We start from the raw sequence: 23180 nt of genomic DNA, 5'->3' as shown, positions 1-23180 counted from the left end.
CCTACTATTAGTGTATTATTATCTAATATCTCCTTACTTTGGTTATTAATTGATTGATATATTTGGCAACTCCCACATTAGGGGCATAAATATTCATAAGTGTTAGGTCTTCTTGTTGGATAGACCCTTTAAATATGATATAGTGTCCTTCTTCATCTCTTACTACAGTCTTTAGTATAAACTCTAAATTTATCTGATATGAAGATTGCTACCCCAGCTTTCTTTTGAGGACCATTTGAATGGTAAATGGTTCTCCACCCCTTCATTTTCAGGCTGGAAGTGTCCTTAGGTCTAAAATGCATCTCTTGTATACAGCATATAGATGAGTCTTGCTTTTTCATCCAGTCTGATATCCTGTGTCTTTTGATGGGATCATTCACCCATTCACGTTTAGAGTAACTATCGAAAGATATGAATTTAGTGTTATCGTACTACCTATACAGTTCCTGTTTTGTGGATTGTTTCTTTGGTTTCCCTCTTTCTTTTACAGGGTCCCCCTTAATAATTCTTGCAGAGCCGGTTTTGTGGTCACATATTCCTTCAGTTTCTGTCTATCCTGGAAGCTCTTTATCTCTCCTTCTATTCTGAATGACAGCCTTGCTGGATAAAGTATTCTTGGCTGCATGTTTTTCTCATTTAGTACCCTGTATATATTATGCCAGCCCTTTCTGTCCTGCCAGGTCTCTGTGGAGAGGTCTCCTGTTAATCTGATATTTCTTCCCACATAAGTTAAGAATCTCTTGTCTTGAGCTGCTTTAAGAATTTTCTCTTTATCTTTGAAATTTGCAAGTTTCACTATTAAATGTCAAGGTATTAAAAGGTTTTTATTGATTTTGGGGGGAGGGACCTCTCTATCTCTTGGATCTGAATTCCTGTTTCCTTCCCCAGATTAGGGAAGCTCTCAGCTATGATTTGTTCAAATATGCCTTGTGGTCCTCTCTCTCTCAGCTTCTTCTAGAATCTGAATTAGATGTATACTCTTCCTTTTCAAGCAATCATTTATTTCCCGAAATCTTTCTTCATGGGCTCTTAATTGTTTTTCTCTTTTTTCCTCAGTTTCCTTTCTTTCTTCAACTTGTCTTCTATGTCACTCACTATCTCTTCCACCTCATTAACCCTAGCAGTTAGAGCATCCAGTTTGGATTGCATCTCAGTTAAAGTGTTTTTAATTTCGGCCTCATTAGATCTCAATTCTGCAGTAATGGAGTCTCTAGAGTACTTTACGCTTTTTTTCCAGAGCCACCAGTAACTTTATCATTGTACTTCTGAATTGAATTTCTGACATCGTATTTAAATCCACGTATAAATAAATAAATAGATAAATAAATAAATAAATAAATAAGTCCATGTTCAGTAACTCTCTGGCAGAGTATTACTTCTGGTTCTTTCTTTTGTGGTAAATTATTCCTTCTAGTCATTTTTTCCAGTGCAGAGTGGCTGTATGAGTGAGCTGAGTCAAAAATATCAACCACAACCTAGGTAAAATATACCCTAAATGATTCTGAAGAGGTGAGAGACTAAAAAAGAAAAGAACAAAATAGAACAAAATAAAACAAAAGGACCACTGAAGTGAAAAACCAATCTTAAAACAAAATAGTAAAAATTAAAAACCAAAAACAAAGAAGAAGACAAAAAAAGAAAAGAAAAAAAAGGAAGGGATGATGGTGGTGAGGAAATAGTAGTGGAGAGAGAATATAATCTCCCTGAGGGGACCTAGAGGGTAATCCTCTTGGTTCTGAGTTTATTTTGTTCTGTATGTTAGAAGATGCTCAATCCCAAATTTATGTAAACCAGGAATACTTATATAAAGACCCAAAATCAAGCACAAAAACAGAAAGATATAAGACAGGGGAAGGATGGGAAGGAAGAGAGAATATAGTCTCACAAAATGAACCAACATGGTGTTCTACTTGGTTCTGGGTGTATGTTGTATTAGAAATACTAACTTCCACCATTGTAAAATAAAATGAGACAGAAAAAAACAAAAAACAAAAACCCATATCTCATATATCTGCCAAAATTAAATTGAACACTGAAGGGAAGCCAGAAGTGAAAAATATATCTAAAACATGTAATTATAGAAATATGAAAGTCAAAAAGGAAAAAGCTTAAAAACAAAGATTTGGTAAAATATTATAGTTAAGGTGGGAAAAGAGAAAAAATATTGGAAATTTTTAACCTGATAAAAAATGAGTCATAATGAAAAAAGAAAAAAAAAAAAAGACCCTCTGGTTCTATATTCTATTTTCCTCAGTCCTGGAGCTTTCCAGGGCTGCTTGTTCAGTAAATTTGCTTTTCCCTTGTTCTTTCAGCAGTTCTTCTGGGGAAGAAGCCTGCTACACTGATTTCAGGTGTTGGTGCCTGGGCAGGGATGCCCCACTCCTTGCCAGATGCCAGGCTCAATATGAGCTGTTTATCCTGTGAGGCCCTTGTTCGCTACAGGCCCTGTCTCTCCCAGATGCAAGGTGAAAAGTAGAGGAAAAAAATTGGTGGTGGCCAGATTTCCAGCTCTGGAGTTGAGCTCCCCTTGAGTAACTAACTGCAGTCTCCAGTCCACACTGGCCTAGATGCTCTTGGGGACAGGAGCAGGTGCACTGATCTCCACAGCTTGCTGGGCGCCCAGCAGCAGGAGAGTTCTCACTTTCCTGTGCACCTCCTGCTTCCTCCTGTCCCAGGGGGAATAGAGGATAGCCAGCTTTGTCTGTTTCAGCGCCTGTGGATGCAGGGCCCTGCATCGCTGGACCTGCCCTCCTAGGGACTGCCTCTCCGGAAGGGAACAGAGGACAGCCACCTCTGCCCATTTGCCAGACTCTAGGGTAAAGGGAGCTCCCAAGCTGGCCAAATGCCTGGAAGGTTGTGGCGCTCTAGCCCTTTCCTGAAATTGGACCACAGTTTGTGGTAAGCTTTCTCCCAGGTGCCCTTACTCTTATGGTGTCTCTGGGAATCTTAAGTCTTCACTTCCTTTCCTGCAATCCTGCCCTATTTCTCTGCTAAGCACTTTTCTATCAGGGAAATCTCAGGCATGGATTTCTAAAGTTCCCGCTTGACCAGGCCTGGGCTTTCAAGCCCCAGAGGCTTTTGCTGCTCAGTTTTTGTCTGGATTGTCATGGTTCCCCTCTGCAACTTGATTTATTTTATTTTTTTCTTCTTCCTATCTTGTTAGAAGCAGAAATTTTTCTCTCTGTAGCATTCCAGCTGTTCTCTCTTTAAATCTCAGGTCAAATTCGTAGGTGTTCAAGATGTTTTGAAAGTTATCTAGGTAAGTTTGTGGGACCAGATGAGTTTGAGGACCCCCTACTCTTCCACCATCTTGCCCTGAATCCTCTATACCAGACAACTTGAAGAAATATTCATATAATATGATTTTTTTGAGAAATAATTACTTTTAAAATTCTGTGTTTATATGTGTGCATGAATATATATAAAATATAGATATACACATGTATACATGTATATGTTTGCATATAAATACATATTTTATGAGGGCAGAAGACATAAACACATTAAGTGGTTAAGATAGGTAACCTTATATGTAGGGAGGGAACTAATGCAGTACAGGCAGGCAATGAGTTAAAGAGAAAACATGCAAAAATGGAAAGTTTAAAAAACTGAATTTAAAATGAAAAGTATATACTTGATCATTTATGTAAAATTAGGTATATGCATGAGACTATGCATCTAGAAATTGACTAAAAATAATTCAAGTGATTCAAATAAAAAGCAATAAGAACCTAGGAAAAATATAGGAGAACAGCTAATACTGGAATGGGTGTGGGGGGATTGGGGAGCAAAGAAAAAAAGAATAAAAAATGGTGGTAGATTTCATCACTTAAAAAATATAAATATTCTGAATATTCAAAAGCACCACAAGCAGAATAGTGATCAATAAACAAGAAAGATTGCAATAATTATGACAATAGGATAGCATATTTCATAAACAAAATGCTCTTGCAAAACAGTAAGAATTTTGGCACCACTCAGAAAATGGACTAAGAGATTGAATGAATCACCAAAGAAATATAATTAGAGAGAGGGGAAGATGGTGGTGGAATAGTAAAACCCTAGGCTTGTCTCATCCCACAAACACAGCTAGGTAACTATCAAATCATCCTAAATAGCCCCAAAATTGACCTGAAAACTAACAAACTCAAAAAGTAAAAGAAGAGAAGAAGCCACAGTGAAGAAGGCAGAGACTTAGACAAAAAAAAAAAAAAAAAAGCCAAGATGGAGGAATTTATCCCAAATTAAACAACACAAGGCCACAGCCAGAGAGAGATCTAAGTGAAACAGATATAAACAGCATGGCTGACGGAGAATTTAAAGCAATCATAAGGATACTCACTGGGCTAGAGAAAAAATAGAAGACATCAATGAGACCCTTACCATAGAGATAAAAGAGCTAAATATCCCAGAAATCAGCCTGAAGACTGACAGAATAAACTCCACAACTAAAAAGAAAGAAGAGCCCACATTGAAGAAGGTAAGAAGTGTGGAGATGTACCTAAAGGGAGAAACAGATTATGAGTGCTGCAGAGGGGAGGGAGCCACGGTCGCAGAGAAAAGCAAAAGAGAGGGTGGCATACATGGGAGTGCACAAGGAGATGTTTTCCCAAAGCCATTGGCTTAGAAAATAAGAGCAGCTGAATTTCATGAGTTCTTGCAACCAGTGGGGCTTAAAGCCTAGAGTTTTTAAGTTCAGTGGGCTTGACTAGGATAGAGCCCTGAGAGTACTGTCCTGCTCATGGAGAAAAGACAGGCAAACAACATGAGGGAAGACAGCCTGTAAAAAGAAATTTGAAGAATCCCTGGGACATATGGTGGAGAGATTATATGCTTCTCTTGGAGAACAACCTTGGGAGGCAGCATTCACGGAGACACTTCTCCAGGAAAAGAGGAGCTGGCTGGCACCATTTGCCTCCAGTGTCCCTTAGCATAAACACAACCTGTGGGAGACAGTACGGTGTTAACATTGGCTTCCCAACTTCCTTACAGGAAGGCCCAATTACCCTATACTCTGCCAGGACTGCCCTTCTCAATCAAGCCTGCCTCAGTCTGAGCATAGTGGGCTCCTCCCCCAGAAAACAAGCAAAACTCCTGTCCACACCACATCTCCCAACCAGAGAGTTCTGCAGGGCCTCAGTTCTGGTGGAGTTGGATGTTAGGTCTCATTTCACAAGCAGATCAGAGCACACCTAGTTAGAAGTCACCACATTCAGGCCAGGGACAAAACACTGTCCACAGCAGGCAAGAGGAGCCTCTGCAGATGACTGGCCAGAAGGACAGAGCAGCCAAAATACAATAACATGCATCATACACCAGAGACACTCCCTGAAGTGCCAGATCCTGACCACTACATGACTTCTTCTTCTAAGGCCATAGAGCAGGAGACATAAAAGTCTTTTCTAACACAGTAAAGAAGGCAGAGATTTAGACAAAATATCAAGATAGGGTAATTCATCCCAAATGAAAGAACAACATAAGTTACAACAAGAGATCTAATTGAAACAGATAAAAGTAACATGCCTGATGGAAAATTTAAAACAACACCTATCGGACTTAAGAAAAGAATAGAAGACATCAGTGACTGTAAAAACAAAAATAAAAGTTTTAAAAGAACCAATCATAGATGAAGAATGCAATAAATGATATTGGAACAGGCTTATGCAATGAATAGCAAGCTGAAAAGAAAGAGAGGAATATATTAGTGATCTAGAACATAAAATAATGGAAAATAATGAAGCTGAGCAAAAGAAAGAATTATGCAACAAGAGAATAGACTTAGGGAATACAGTGATTCCATCATACATAATAATATTTGTATTATAGGAGCCCCAGAAGAAGAAGAGAGAGAAGAGAGCAAAAATTTATTTCAAGAAATAATAGGGGAGGAGCAAGATGGCGGAAGAGTAGGGTCTCCAAATCACCTGTCTCCACCAAATTACCTAGAAAACCTTCCAATCATCCTGAAAATCTATGAATTCGGCCTGAGAATTAAAGAGAGACCAGCTGGAATGCAACAGTGAGAAGAGTTCGCGCTTCTATCAAGGTAGGAAGACGGGGAAAAAGAAATAAAGAAACAAAAGGCCTCCAAGGGGGAGGGACCCCGCGAGGAGCCGGGCTGAGGCCGGGGCGAGTGTCCCCAGGACAGGAGAGCCCCGTCCCGGAGGAGCAGGAGCTGCACCGACCTTCCCGGGCGGAAAGGGGCTCGCAGGGAAGTGGAGCAGGACCCAGGAGGGCGGGGATGCCCTCGGGCTCCCGGGGACAGTAACAGCAACTGCGCGCCCAGGAGAGTGCGCCGAGCTCCCTAAGGGCTGCAGCGCGCACGGCGGGACCCGGAGCAGCTCGGGGGGCTCGGGGGCGGCTCCGCGGAGGGGGCTGCGGGGCGGGAGCAGCTCGGAGGGGCTCGGGCAGGGGAAGAGGCTCCGTGCGGAGGGGGCTGCGGGGTTCCAGGAGCAGCTCGGAGGGGCTCGGGCGGCGGCTCCGCGGAGGGGGTTGCGCGGCCCGGGAGCGCGAATCCACCAGCGCAGGCTCCGGAGCACAGGGCGCCGGGACACAGCCCAGGATCCCTCCTCCCCCGGGACAGGCAGAGGCCGGGAGGGCCCAGGACAGCGAGGACGCTCCTGCCCGGAGCTGAGCAGATCAGCGGCCCCGCCCCGGAGCCTCCAGGCCCTGCAGACGGAGAGTTCCTGCCGGAGCTGAATCCAGGTTTCCAGAGCTGCCCCGCCAATGGGGCTGTTCCTCCTGCGGCCTCACGGGGTAAACAACCCCCACTGAGCCCTGCACCAGGCAGGGGCACAGCAATTCCCCAACTGCAAACACCTGAAAATCAGCACAAGAGGCCCCTCCCCGAGAAGATCAGCTAGACGGACAACTTCCAGGAGAAGCCAAGGGACTTAAAGTACACAGAATCAGAAGGTACTCGCCGGTGGTTCTTTTTTTTTTTTTTTTTTTTTTGTTTTGCTTTTTGATTTGTTTCCTTCCCCCACCCCCTTTTTTTTTTCTCCTTTCTTTTTCTTTCTCTTTTTCTTCTCTCTTTTTTCTTCCCTTTTTTTCTCTCTTTCTCTTTTCTTTCCTTCTTTCTTTCCTCTCTTTTTCTCTTATTCCCAATACAACTTGCTTTTGGCCACTCTGCACTGAGCAAAATGACTAGAAGGAAAACCTCACCTCAAAAGAAAGAATCTGAAACAGTCCTCTCTCCCACAGAGTTACAAAATCTGGATTACAATTCAATGTCAGAAAGCCAATTCAGAAGCACTATTATACAGCTACTGGTGGCTCTAGAAAAAAGTATAAAGGACTCAAGAGACTTCATGACTGCAGAATTTAGAGCTAATCAGGCAGAAATTAAAAATCAATTGAATGAGATGCAATCCAAACTAGAAGTCCTAACGACGAGGGTTAACGAGGTGGAAGAACGAGTGAGTGACATAGAAGACAAGTTGATAGCAAAGAGGGAAACTGAGGAAAAAAGAGACAAACAATTAAAAGACCATGAGGATAAATTAAGGGAAATAAACGACAGCCTGAGAAAGAAAAACCGACGTTTAATTGGGGTTCCCGAGGGCGCCGAAAGGGACAGAGGGCCAGAATATGTATTTGAACAAAATCTAGCTGAAAACTTTCCTAATCTGGGAAGGGAAACAGGCATTCAGATCCAGGAAATAGAGAGATCCCCCCCCTAAAATCAATAAAAACCATTCAACACCTCGACATTTAATAGTGAAGCTTGCAAATTCCAAAGATAAAGAGAAGATCCTTAAAGCAGCAAGAGACAAGAAATCCCTGACTTTTATGGGGAGGAGTATTAGGGTAACAGCAGACCTCTCCACAGAGACCTGGCAGGCCAGAAAGGGCTGGCAGGATATATTCAGGGTCCTAAATGAGAAGAACATGCAAACAAGAATACTTTATCCAGCAAGGCTCTCATTCAAAATGGAAGGAGAGATAAAGAGCTCCCAAGACAGGCAGCAACTAAAAGAATATGTGACCTCCAAACCAGCTCTGCAAGAAATTTTAAGGGGGACTCTTAAAATTCCCCTTTAAGAAGAAGTTCAGTGGAACAGTCCACAAAAACAAGGACTGAATAGATATCATGATGACACTAAACTCATATCTCTCAATAGTAACTCTGAATGTGAACGGGCTTAATGACCCCATCAAAAGGCGCAGGGTTTCAGACTGGATAAAAAAGCAGGACCCATCTATATGCTGTCTACAAGAGACTCATTTTAGACAGAAGGACACCTACAGCCTGAAAATAAAAGGTTGGAGAACCATTTACCATTCGAATGGTCCTCAAAAGAAAGCAGGGGTAGCCATCCTTATATCAGATAAACTAAAATTTACCCCAAAGACTGAAGTGAGAGATGAAGAGGGACACTATATCATACTTCAAGGATCTATTCAACAAGAGGACTTAACAATCCTCAATATATATGCCCCGAATGTGGGAGCTGCCAAATATATCAATCAATTATTAACCAAAGTGAAGAAATACTTAGATAATAATACACTTATACTTGGTGACTTCAATCTAGCTCTTTCTATACTCGATAGGGCTTCTAAGCACAACATCTCCAAAGAAACGAGAGCTTTTAAATGATACACTGGACCAGATGGATTTCACAGATATCTACAGAACTTTACATCCAAACTCAACTGAATACACATTCTTCTCAAGTGCACATGGAACTTTCTCCAGAATAGACCACATATTGGGTCACAAATCGGGTCTGAACCGATACCAAAAGATTGGGATTGTCCCCTGCATATTCTCAGACCATAATGCCTTGAAATTAGAACTAAATCACAACAAGAAGTTTGGAAGGACCTCAAACACGTGGAGGTTAAGGACCATCCTGCTAAAAGATAAAAGGGTCAACCAGGAAATTAAGGAAGAATTAAAAAGATTCATGGAAACTAATGAGAATGAAGATACAACCATTCAAAATCTTTGGGATGCAGCAAAAGCAGTCCTAAGGGGGAAATACATCGCAATACAAGCATCCATTCAAAAACTGGAAAGAACTCAAATACAAAAGCTAACCTTACACATAAAGGAGCTAGAGAAAAAACAGCAAATAGATCCTACACCCAAGAGAAGAAGGGAGTTAATAAAGATTCGAGCAGAACTCAACGAAATCGAGACCAGAAGAACTGTGGAACAGATCAACAAAACCAGGAGTTGGTTCTTTGAAAGAATTAACAAGATAGATAAACCATTAGCCAGCCTTATTAAAAAGAAGAGAGAGAAGACTCAAATTAATAAAATCATGAATGAGAAAGGAGAGATCACTACCAACACCAAGGAAATACAAAGGATTTTAAAAACATATTATGAACAGCTATACGCCAATAAATTAGGCAATCTGGAAGAAATGGACGCATTCCTGGAAAGCCACAAACTACCAAAACTGGAACAGGAAGAAATAGAAAACCTGAACAGGCCAATAACCAGGGAGGAAATTGAAGCAGTCATCAAAAACCTCCCAAGACACAAGAGTCCAGGGCCAGATGGCTTCCCAGTGGAATTTTATCAAACGTTTAAAGAAGAAACCATACCTATTCTCCTAAAGCTGTTTGGAAAGATAGAAAGAGATGGAGTACTTCCAAATTCGTTCTATGAGGCCAGCATCACCTTAATTCCAAAACCAGACAAAGACCCCACCAAAAAGGAGAATTACAGACCAATATCCCTGATGAACATGGATGCAAAAATTCTCAACAAGATACTGGCCAATAGGATCCAACAGTACATTAAAAAAATTATTCACCATGACCAAGTAGGATTTATCCCTGGGACACAAGGCTGGTTCAACACCCGTAAAACAATCAATGTGATTCATCATATCAGCAAGAGAAAAACCAAGAACCATATGATCCTCTCATTGGATGCAGAGAAAGCATTTGACAAAATACAGCATCCATTCCTGATCAAAACTCTTCAGAGTGTAGGGATAGAGGGAACATTCCTCGACATCTTAAAAGCCATCTATGAAAAGCCCACAGCAAATATCATTCTCAATGGGGAAGCACTGGGAGCCTTTCCCCTAAGATCAGGAACAAGACAGGGATGTCCACTCTCACCACTGCTGTTCAACATAGTACTGGAAGTCCTAGCCTCAGCAATCAGACAACAAAAAGACATTAAAGGCATTCAAATTGGCAAAGAAGAAGTCAAACTCTCCCTCTTTGCCGATGACATGATACTCTACATAGAAAACCCAAAAGTCTCCACCCCAAGATTGCTAGAACTCATACAGCAATTTGGTAGCGTGGCAGGATACAAAATCAATGCCCAGAAGTCAGTGGCATTTCTATACACTAACAATGAGACTGAAGAAAGAGAAATTAAGGAGTCAATCCCATTTACAATTGCACCCAAAAGCATAAGATACCTAGGAATAAACCTAACCAAAGATGTAAAGGATCTATACCCTGAAAACTATAGAACACTTCTGAAAGAAATTGAGGAAGACACAAAGAGATGGAAAAATATTCCATGCTCATGGATTGGCAGAATTAATATTGTGAAAATGTCAATGTTACCCAGGGTAATATACACGTTTAATGCAATCCCTATCAAAATACCATGGACTTTCTTCAGAGAGTTAGAACAAATTATTTTAAGATTTGTGTGGAATCAGAAAAGACCCCGAATAGCCAGGGGAATTTTAAAAAAGAAAACCATATCTGGGGGCATCACAATGCCAGATTTCAGGTTGTACTACAAAGCTGTGGTCATCAAGACAGTGTGGTACTGGCACAAAAACAGACACATAGATCAGTGGAACAGAATAGAGAATCCAGAAGTGGACCCTGAACTTTATGGGCAACTAATATTCGATAAAGGAGAAAAGACTATCCATTGGAAGAAAGTCTCTTCAATAAATGGTGCTGGGAAAATTGGACATCCACATGCAGAAGAATGAAACTAGACCACTCTCTTTCACCATACACAAAGATAAACTCAAAATGGATGAAAGATCTAAATGTGAGACAAGATTCCATCAAAATCCTAGAGAAGAACCCAGGCAACACCCTTTTTGAACTCGGCCATAGTAACTTCTTGCAAGATACATCCACGAAGGCAAAAGAAACAAAAGCAAAAATGAACTATTGGGACTTCATCAAGATAAGAAGCTTTTGCACAGCAAAGGATACAGTCAACAAAACTCAAAGACAACCTACAGAATGGGAGAAGATATTTGCAAATGACATATCAGATAAAGGGCTAGTTTCCAAGATCTATAAAGAACTTCTTAAACTCAACACCAAAGAAACAAACAATCCAATCATGAAATGGGCAAAAGACATGAACAGAAATCTCACAGAAGAAGACATAGACATGGCCAACATGCACATGAGAAAATGCTCTGCATCACTTGCCATCAGGGAAATACAAATCAAAACCACAATGAGATACCACCTCACACCAGTGAGAATGGGAAAAATTAACAAGGCAGGAAACAACAAATGTTGGAGAGGATGTGGAGAAAAGGGAACCCTCATACACTGTTGGTGGGAATGTGAACTGGTGCAGCCACTCTGGAAAACTGTGTGGAGGTTCCTCAAACAGTTAAAAATATACCTGCCCTACGACCCAGCAATTGCACTGTTGGGGATTTACCCCAAAGATACAAATGCAATGAAATGCCGGGACACCTGCACCCCGATGTTTATAGCAGCAATGGCCACGATAGCCAAACTGTGGAAGGAGCCTCGGTGTCCATCGAAAGATGAATGGATAAAGAAGATGTGGTTTATGTATACAATGGAATATTACTCAGCTATTAGAAAGGACAAATACCCACCATTTGCTTCAACGTGGATGGAACTGGAGGGTATTATGCTGAGTGAAGTAAGCCAGTCGGAGAAGGACAAACATTATATGTTCTCATTCATTTGGGGAATATAAATAATAGTGAAAGGGAATATAAGGGAAGGGGGAAGAAATGTGTGGGAAATATCAGAAAGGGAGACAGAACGTAAAGACTGCTAACTCTGGGAAACGAACTAGGGGTGGTGGAAGGGGAGGAGGGCGGGGGGTGGGAGTGAATGGGTGACGGGCACTGGGGGTTATTCTGTATGTTAGTAAATTGAACACCAATAAAAAATAAAAAAATAAAAAAATAAAAGAAATAATAGCCAAAAAGTCCAGAAAATGGGAAGGAAACAGACATTCAGATCCAGGAGACACAGAGAACTTCCATCAAAATCAACAAAAGCAGGCCAACACCAAGACATATGGTAATTAAATTTGGAAAATATACTGTAAAGAAAAAAAAGCTTAAAAGTAGAAAGACAAAAGAAGTCCTTACCTTACAAGGGAAAATCCATAAGAATAGCTGGAGATTTCTCAACAGAAAGTTGGCAAACCAGGAGGCAGGGTATGATATATTTCAAGTACTGAGTTGGAAAAATATACAGCTAAGAATACTCTATCCAGCAAAACTATCATTGAGAATAAAGGAGAGATAAAGTGTTTCTCAAACAAAAAGCAAAGGAGTTCATGACCACTAAACCAATCCTACAAGAAATATTAAAGGGGACTCCTTTGAGTGCAGAATAGAGAACAAAAGTGACAAAGACAAGAAAGGAAAACCTCCAGAAACAATGATAAAACACATGATAAAATCACAACAAATAAATATCTATCAATAATTACTTTGAATATAAGTGGACTAAATGCTCTAATCAAAAGACACAGGGTATCAGATTGGATTAAAAAAAAAACAAGACCCATCTACATGCTGCCTACAAGAGACTCTTAGTTTAGGCCTAAAGACTCCTGTGGAGTGAATGTGAGGGGGTAGAGAAATATTTATTATGCAAATCAATGTCAAAATAAAGCTAAAGTAGCAATACTTACATTGAACAAACTAGGCCTTAATACCAAGACAATAAACAGAGACCAAAAAAGGCATCATATAATCACAAAGGGGACAATCCAACAAGAAGATATAATAATTGTAAATATTTAAACACAAAGGGAGCACCTAAGTAAAAAAAAAAAAAAAAAAAACAATAACAAACTAACAAACACAAAGGAACTAATTGATAATAATACAGTAATAGTACGGGACTTTAACACCCACTAACATCAATGAACAGAAAATCAATGAGGAAACAATGGCTTTGAATGAATGACACACTAGACCAGACAGACTTAACAGATATATTCAGAACATTCCATCCTAAAACAGCAGAATATGCATTCTTTTCAAGTGCACATGGAACATTCTCCAGAACAGATCACTTATTAGGTCACAAATCAGGCCTCAACAAATACAAAAAGTCTGAAATCATACCATGCACCTGACCACAATGCTATGAAATTAAAGTCAACAAAAAGAAAAAATTTAGAAAGACCACAACTACATGAATGTTACACAACATGCTATCGCACAATGAATGGGTCAACCAGGAAATCAAAGAAGAAATTAAAATACATGGAAAAAAATGAAAATGAATATACAATGGTCCAAAACCTTTGAGATGCAGCAAAAGCAGTCCTAAGAGGGAAGTTTATAGCAATACAGGCCTACCTCAAGAAGCAAAAAAAAAAAAAAAAATCTCAAATAAGCAACCTAATCTTATACAAAGGAATTAGGAAAAGAACAACAAAGACTAAGGCCGGGATCCCTGGGTGGCGCAGCGGTTTGGCGCCTGCCTTTGGCCCGGGGCGCGATCCTGGAGACCCGGGATCGAATCCCACGTCAGGCTCCCGGTGCATGGAGCCTGCTTCTCCCTCTGCCTGTGTCTCTGCCTCTCTCTCTCTGTGACTATCATAAATAAATAAATAAATAAATTTAAAAAACAAAACAAAGACTAAGGCCAACAGAAGAGAAATAATAAAAAATAGAACACAAATAAATGATAGAGAAACTAAAAATACAGTAGACCAGATAAATGAAATGAGGAGCTGGTTCTTTGAAAAAATTAATTAAATTGACAAACCTCTAGCCAGACTTATAAAAAGAAATGAAAAAGGATTCAAATAAAATTAGAAATGAGAGGAGAAAGAGCAACCAACACCACAGAAATACAAACAATTAGAAAAGAATATTATGAAAAACTATAGCCCAACAAATTGATAAATTCCTAGAAACATAAACTACCGAAACCCACCCAGGAAGAAATAAAAAATTTGAACAGACCAACAAAAAGCAAAGAAAAGCAAAGAAATTGATTCAGTAATCAAAAAATTCCCAACAAACAAAAGTCCAGGGCCAGATGGCTTCACAGGTGAATTTGACTAAACATTCAAAGAAGAGTTAATAACTACTCTCCTTAAACTATTCCAAAAACCAGAAATGAAAGGGAAGCTTCCAAATTTATTTCATAAGACCAGCATTACCCTGATACCAAAACCAAAGACTACCAAAAAAGAAAACTACAGCCAATAACCCTGATGAACATGGACACAGAAATTCTCAATAAAATACTGGCAAATTGAATCTATCAGTACATTAAAAGAATCATTCACCATGATCAAGTGGGACTTATTCCTGAGATCCAACAGCAGTTCAGTATTTGCAAATCAATCAGTGTGATACACTGCACTAACAAAAGAACTATATGATCATTTCAACAGATGCATAAAAGCATTTCACAAAATAAAATATCCATTATTTTAAAAACCCTCAACAAAGTAAGTTTAGAGGGAACATACCTAAACATAAAAAAAAAAAAAAAAAAGCCTTAGCCTTATATGAAATACGCACAGCTAACATCATCCTCAATGAGAAAACCTGAGAGCTTTATCCCTAAGGTCAGGAACAACACAGAGATATCTACTCTCACGGCTGTTATTTAACATAATACTGAATGTAGGAAAGAATATCTAAAGGAAAAAAGAAGATTCTTTAAGAAATGATGCTGGGAAAACTGGACATCAACATGCAAAAGCATGAAACTGTACCACTTTTTTATACCATACACAAAAATAAATTCCAAATGGATTAAAGATCTAAATGTGAGACCTGAAACTAAAAATTCACATGCAGTAACCTCTTTAACATCAGTGGTAGCAACTTATTTCTAGATTGATCTTCTGACGCACAGGAAACAAAAGCAAAAATAAACTACTGAGACTTCATCAAAATAATGCAAACTGGTGCGGCTACTCTGGAAACCAGTATTGAGATTCCTCAAAAAGTTAAAAATAGAACTATCCTGTGATACAGCAATGCACTACTAGGTACTTACCAAAAGAATACAAAAATAAATATTCAAAGGGATACGTGCACCCTGATGTTTGTAGCAGCATTATCTACAATAGCCAAATTATAGACACAGCCCAAGATTCCATCATCTGATGAATGGATTAAGAAAATGTGATGTATACACACACACACACACACACACGGGATATTACACAGCCATAAAAACATGAAATCTTGCCATTCATAATAATGTGGATAGGGCTAGAGAATGCTGAGTGAAATCAATCAGTAAGAGAAAAACAAATACTCTATGATTTCACTCATATTTGGAACTTAAGAAACAAAACAAATGAGCAAAGGGGGAAAAAAGAGAAAGAAGAAGCAAACCAAGAAATAGACTTAGCTAAGAGAACAAACTGATGGTTACCAGAGGGGAGGTGGGGGGGAGTGGTTAAATAGGTAATGGGGATTAAGGAGTGCGTTTATTGGGCACCGAGAGTTGTATAAAAGTGTTGAGTCACTATATTGTACACCTGAAACTAATATTATGCTGTATGTTAACAGGAATTTAAATAAAAACTTAAAGAAATATAAATACCCAATAATTATAAGAAGAAAGATCCATAAATACAGAACTGGTGGTTGCCAATCCCATAAGGGCAGGAGTTGTGGGATGGGTAAAACAGGTAAAGGGTAGTAGGAGGTACAAGTTTCCAGTGATAGAATGAATAAGTCAAGGGGATGAAAGGTATAGCACAGGGAATATAGTCAATGGTATTGTAATAGAGCTGTATGTGACAGATAGTAGCTGTATTCGAAAGAATAGAATAATGTATAGAGTTGTCCAATCATTATATTGTACCCTTGAAACTAATGCATCATGTGTCAACGATGCATCAATAAAAAAATAAAAGGTAAAGTAAAACAGTTAAGTCTTAATAATAAATAAATAACTACAATCTAAACCATCAGGTAACAAATTGTATCTATTAATTTGATGAATATTTTAAATAATTAATATTGCTGAGGGTTTAGGTAGATAATGCCTTTCCAACACTGCTGGTAGTATAATCCTGCAAAGCACCATGACAATTTGTATCAATTTGGCTTACAAATTTCAATGTCTTTGAACTCAGTGGTTTCATCAGAAAACACACAATGGTTGATACACACAGATATCTATATTAGCATTATTCATAGCTGAAAACTGGAAGTAGCCTAAATATTGAATAGGGAACTATTTAAGTAAATTCCAAATGATGGAATATTATATAGCCATTAAAATATTTTCAAAAAGCATCTAATGATATGACATGGGAAAGTATTATTAATACAGTATTACATCTAAAAATCATAAAGAAAACACACATTCTGGTGTACAAATTTTATGTGCATATACTTGTACAGAAAAAACTTAAAAAGTCAAAATAATTGTAGGTATTGGTATTAAAATTAAGATTGTAATGCTTTTAATATTTTATAAAATTTATATAGTTGTTATCAACACATTATTATTAACTTTTTCTTCAAAAAACTAAAGTAATCATCAAACTTAGCCTGGAAAAGGCCATTTTTCAAATCAATTCAGAGCAGGATAGAAAGTATATCACAGGCCTAAATCTTAACAATCCAAACATTCAGCAGAGCATCATTGATTAGCACTAGGAATCCATGTAGCTTCCAAGTCCACTTCACTACACAGTCTTGACAGATTGCAAGTGTCTTTGTGTGTGTGTGTGTGTGTGTGTATACTACTACCTGCCTTCACAGTATTGAATGCCACTTAGAATATCATTGATCTGTCCCTGCCTCCCTATTAGTCCTCAGTTATGAACCTGAGACATTCTTCAACTTGCCTTACTCTTTGGTAACTATTAATTCCAATGGTATTCTCCAAACTTCTTGATCTCATAATTTTATATATAAAAACCATTTGACTCTACTAGCCTTATATTTATTTTTAAATGTATATGTATTACTGTTAATACACTATATAATATAAATTATATATTACATAAAATTTTGAAAAATATAAAGAACATGATAAAAAATATAAATGGAAATTCTACTATTTTGTTCCTAAACCCTAATGGGTCATTTTAAAACACCCCAGGATATACGGCCTATGGAGATGACAGCCAGACCACACTTTCCAATCCCATCTCCTTCCTGTATTGCATGTGGAACCATGTTCTGAAATTCCAAAATGCTATAGACTTGAGTTAACTCAAACCATCACAATATTCATAACAGAACTCACTTGTACAATGTGAAGAATCATGTCTTTCCCGTGCCCTTTTGTCTTTTTGGCAAAATCCGGATTTTTTTTTAAATTTTTTTTTTAATTTTTATTTATTTATGATAGTCACACAGAGAGAAAGAGAGGCAGAGACACAGGCAGAGGGAGAAGCAGGCTCCATGCACCGGGAGCCCAATGTGGGATTCGATCCTGGGTCTCCAGGATCGCGCTCTGGGCCAAAGGCAGGCGCCAAACCGCTGCGCCACCCAGGGATCCCAAAATCTGGATTTTTATATGTAAATACTGTATATGATGTGGTATAACTACATTTATATTAATATTATTGCCATCTGTTGATAATGATTACTACTACTACTAGGACGGTGACCACTCTACTGGCATAAGTAAGTCATAATATTATTCAGTTCTTTTAGCTGTTTCAACATATACCTCTGCAGACTTTTGAAGGTTATCATGGCATGGAGCAAGAAGGGATGTCTTCTCCCATTTCTGTGCAACTTGATTGGCTTCTTCTATCTTCTGATCACAACTTTTTTGAGAATTTAGCAATGTCACCTCATAAAATTCTTGAATATCTGTGAAAAAAATGTAAGGGAAGGATCAAATGCCATGTATCATCACATAAATAGCTTATATATATACATATATAATATATGTATGTATATGTATATATATACACACATATATATGAAAATTTTTGCACATATATATGAAAAATTTTGCTGACTAGAAGAACCATATACACATGATCCCAAAGAAAAATAACAAAAATAAGGGAATCCTGAAAACTGCATTTTTACCTGCATGAGAATTCTTTATTCATAATTGCAAAAACTGGAAGTACCAAAATGTCCTTCAATCAGTGAATAAACTATAGTAAGCCCATAGTCAGAAATAAGGAGGAATGAGCTATCAACCCATGTAAAAACAGATGAATCTTAAATACTAGGTTTAAATATCCACTCTGAAAAAGGTACATATTGTATGATTCCATTTATACAATATTTTAGAAAAAGCAAAACTAAAGAGAGTAAAATGATCAGTGATCACTAAAGGTTCTGGGGGTGGGGAGGATGTTTAAGTAGGTAAAGCACAGGGTGACAAAAATAGTCTGTAATTATATGGTAGTAGTGGACATGTAACATGAAGCATTTGTCAAAGCCTATGAACTTTACAGCACAGAGAGTAAATCTTAATGTATGCAAATTTTAAAAAATCATTTAGGAGGTCAGGGAATCCTAAGATGAAACACAGATTGTGACAAAAGAATCTAACTGTATTACAAATGTGTGAAATAACCTCTCTGGAGGCAGTAGGAGAAAAAGGTGACATCCTGAAAATGAGTAGAAACCGTAAAACCAAAGATGAAGGCATTATTACAAAAGAATCTCGACTCCGCTCTGTAGTTGATAAATTTGTTTCCCATGGTGCAGTAAAGTTAGTAACTTTGGAACCACTTTACTTGCAGACTAGAATTGAACAGTTAAATTGATGGTGGATGGTGGGAACCAAGTTTCTCACTATTGGAGTAGTGAGATAGGTAAGAGGAGAGGATTAGAATGATCCCTATGATTTTGGATTACATTTGGAGACATCATTATAAACTCCTGTTCAGCTTAATAGAGGTACAAATAGATATATATAGAAATGTTTACAGATCTGTTTATATACAGGTTAATATACACCACATATATTTTCTTACTGAGTATGCTGAAAGGACCTAGAATTAATGAAATTCCAGTAAGACTGAACTTAATACCCAGACTTTGGCCCCTATATAGCATTCTCCAACAAATGGTAAAAAAAAAAAAAATAATGAATAAATAAATTGGAACTGCATTAGGATTGGGACTATGCATATGAATTCAAATTTTTTAAAGGGAGAAAGGGGGAAGGAAGAAAGAGAAGAAGAGGAGGAAAGGAAGAAGGGAGAAAAGGAGTTAGATATAGAAAACTATGAATATAAATAAAAATGATTATGTGTATATATGTTTCCTAGATTTCTTATGTATTTGTAGGCTGAGAGGGCCTAGCAGGAAAAAAATCTAATAGCAACAAGCACATCTGGAGCTCAGATCATGGTTTTAATAAAGAGCTTCTTGAAAAAATGGTTGATTCTATTACTGAAGCAGGAAAAACAACAAGATGAGTCCTACAACATCTTGTAATACCCATAAATGAGAAAACATTACCACCCCCCTACACACACACAAAGCCCTGCTACAATGGGGGCATGTCAAAACAATATGAGTTACAAGAAGGAACAAAGATGGCCAGTAGTATTAGATTATAACCAAAAATATAAAATAAATGCACATGAATCTATACCGTTATGTGCATACATGGATGAATAAATTAAAGAATAAATGTATATATATATATATATATGTAAATAGACAATCACCCTTGATGAAGTTCCAAATAATTTATTTAGATACTCTGTCCTCAAGGAAATGAAGCATAATTTTCCACCCCTTAAGTATGATCTGACTTCTTTTCAAGAGTATAGTATTAAAATTAGGGGAAACTAGAGTGACATTAGAGAGGTGAATCCCAACAAAAACTACCTCAGTCTAATTATCAAGGCTAATATCATCATTGAAGAGCCATGGTGATAGCAGGCAACCTATAGATATAATGAGAATGGCACTTTACCTCTGTGGTAAAGTTTTGAGGTACCTCCTCAAAACTCATAACCCTAATTTAATCATAAGAGAGAAAAATTCTAGTTGAGGGACAGTCTACAAAAAAACTTGACCAGTATTCTGCAAACTAATCAAAAGTGAGAAAAGTCGGAAAAAAATGTCACAGTCTAGAAGAGCTCAAGGAGACACAATAAATAAATGTAATGTGGTAACCTAGATGGGATCCTGGAATAGAAAAAGGACATTAGCTAAAAACTGAGGAATGTGAATAAAGTAAGGGCTTAATTTCCAAATAATATATCAACATTTGTTATTAGTTGCCACAGTGGGTATAAGATGTTAATAATAGGAGAAACAGAGTTTGGGATAGGTTGGAACTCTCTATACTGTCTTTGCAACTTTTCTGTAAGCATTAAAACTACTCTAAAATAAAAAGGTTATTTTTAATTTGCCTTTTTAAAAGGCATCACACAGGGGCTCCTGGATGGCTCAGCGAGGTATCTGCTTTCACCTTAGGTTAGGATGTCAGTGTCCTGGGATTGAGCCCCACATCATCAGATCAGACTCCCCACTTAGAGAGGAACCTGCTTCTCCCTCTCCCTCTGCCCTTTCCCCCAGCTCATGCACATTCTCTCTCTCTCAAAAAGTAAATAAAATCTTTTAATAATAAATAAATGGCATTATACAATCATTGTTAGAAACCTGCCCAAAGGGTCCTCAAAATGAATGCTTTCATAAATCCATTTTCAGATTTAGGATGTAAATACTATTAAAAATTATCACACAAAGTTAAATTTTACAACTTTTTAATATATGAAAAAGTATTTTTGATGACATCTGCTTCTGACACTATGGTTGACTAAGTATTCTTCAGATCAACTAGGCACTTTGAAGCATTACTGGTATTTCAGCAGATGGGGTGGGTCTCCAAGAATGATCTTAAAAATACACACGCACACACACACAAAAAAAAAAACAAACAAAAAAACAAACAAACAAAACAAAAAAAAAACAAACAAACCTGAGCTTAAATCATATCAGCTGGGAGGTTGGATTAACAGTAGTTGACAAACAAAAGGGATGGGGTTGATATGAGGACATATACCTATGGCAGAATTGCTATCAACATACAGACCCTCATATCAGTAAGTAGAGGTAAGGAAGCTGGCCCTGAAATTCATCATTGAGCCAAGATCCCCAAGGAATACTGAAATAATTATATGCCAGTGGCTCCCTATTTGCTACTGGCAGGAGCAGAAGGAAATATTTTCCGTAGGAAGTCTCAAGGCTACAGGACTCTCATAGATTAGGATCAAGAAATGAGCTCACAATCAAGGTCACAAATCAACAGAAAAGTATGTCAATATAAATGAAATTCAGCAGCAACACCAAACGATAGGTTACATGCCCAGTTATTGTTGATTTTGGAATTTTCTGACATAGAACAAAGAAAAGCTATGCAAAGTGTTGAATAAATGATGGCCATACTCACAAAGATGAGCATATAACAAGGATCTAGTAAAACTGAGTAAGCAAAATGAAAAGAAACAAATGTAACTTATAAAAATTAAAAATACAATTCTTTATAAATGGATTAATGGATGGCTAGAGGGATATTTTATATATATATAATATATAACAAATATAAGAAAATGCAAGTTATAAAATCTATGTGGTAGGTGTACAGGTACTCACTGTAGTATTCTTATAACTTTGCTCTTCGAAAACTTTCAAAATAAAATGTTAGAAAAATGTGTAATTATTTAAAGTTAAAAACTCAATGGATGTGTTAAACAGCAGATTAAACAAAGCAGAATTGGAAAATATTACCAAAAAATTAGCAATAATTCAACATAAGAAAGATGAAATAGAGTATATGAAAGTATTATTTGACTATGTACTTGTAGTCTTCAAGGATAAAATAGAATAAATAACAAGTGATATTTAAAGAGATAATGGATATAAAATTTTTAGAACTTATGAAAATATGAATTCACAGATACAGAAAATAATAGCTTATATTAAAGAGAATAAATAAAAGCTATGCACATACCATAATAAAATTTCAGAATACCAAAGACAAAGCAAAGATCAGGAAAGTAGTCAGAGAGAAAAGATTAAACAGACTTCTCAAAAGCAATAATGTAAGCTAGACAACAGTAGAATAACAACTTTAGAATTTTGGGAGAAAATAACTATGAGCATAGAATTGTTCCTTTGCAAATCATATATATGATTTAAAAAAAAACTTGTATCTAGAATATATAAAGAACTCTCAAAACACAATTAGAAGCCAAATAATCCAACAGAAAAATGGCTAAAAGATTTGCAGTCACTTCACTGAAGAAAGTGGGTGGCTCACTCAGTTAAGTGTTTGCCTTCAGCTCAGGTCATGATCCTAGGGTCCTGAGATTGAGCTCTACATCAGGCTCCCTGTTTAGCTTCTCCCTCTCCTCCCCACTTCTTGTGCTCTCTGTCATTCTCTCTCTTTCTCTCTCTCTCTCATAAATAAATAAATAAATAAATAAATAAATAAATAAATAACATCTTGTGGAAAGAAAATAAAATAAAAATAATATCAAATAAACACATGAAATGGTTTTCAACATCATTAGTCACTAGGGAAATGAAAAATCAAAACCACAATAAGATACCACTACATATTTATTAGAATGGCTAAAATTAAAAACACTGATTATACCTAGCCCTGATAGGGATATGAAGGAACTGGAACACTCGTACTTGATACTGAAGATGAAAAATGGTAAAACCACTTTGAAAAAAAACAGTGTTTAGCTTCTCAAAAAGTTTATACAACTAATATACGATCCAACCATTCATGTTCTAGGTATCATCCAAGAGAAAGGAAAATGTCTATGTCTCTATTAAAAGTCAAGTCTGGAAACAACCCAAATGTTATCAAAAGATGAATGAATAAACACATTTGGTGTAGCCATACAATAGAATACTACTCAGTGGGATGCCTCGGTGGCTCAGTGGTTGAGTATCTGCCTTTGGCTCAGGGCATGATCCAGCAGTCCCCGGATCAAGTCCCACATCGGGCTCCCTGCATGGAGCCTGCTACTCCCTCTGCCTATATCTCTGCCT

The 23180-nt window shown here is 37.6% G+C and overlaps 1 protein-coding gene across 12 annotated transcripts in view; it reads right to left on the bottom strand.

The window, feature by feature from the left end:
- DLG2 (discs large MAGUK scaffold protein 2) overlaps positions 1–23180 on the bottom strand; it is a 1987603-nt gene that overhangs the window by 1679386 nt on the left and 285037 nt on the right. For all 12 annotated transcript variants that reach the window (XM_038568427.1, XM_038568453.1, XM_038568428.1 and 9 more), the window contains exon 3: positions 17857–18002. In XM_038568427.1, coding sequence (XP_038424355.1) covers positions 17857–18002 — 146 coding nt within the window. The remainder of the gene's footprint in view (positions 1–17856; positions 18003–23180) is intronic.

The sequence above is a fragment of the Canis lupus genome, chromosome 21 (genome assembly GCF_011100685.1).
Source record: "Canis lupus familiaris isolate Mischka breed German Shepherd chromosome 21, alternate assembly UU_Cfam_GSD_1.0, whole genome shotgun sequence".
Lineage (NCBI taxonomy): Eukaryota > Metazoa > Chordata > Mammalia > Carnivora > Canidae > Canis > Canis lupus.
Note: the sequence above shows the minus strand (reverse complement) of the source record. Positions and strands in the feature narration are given on the sequence as shown.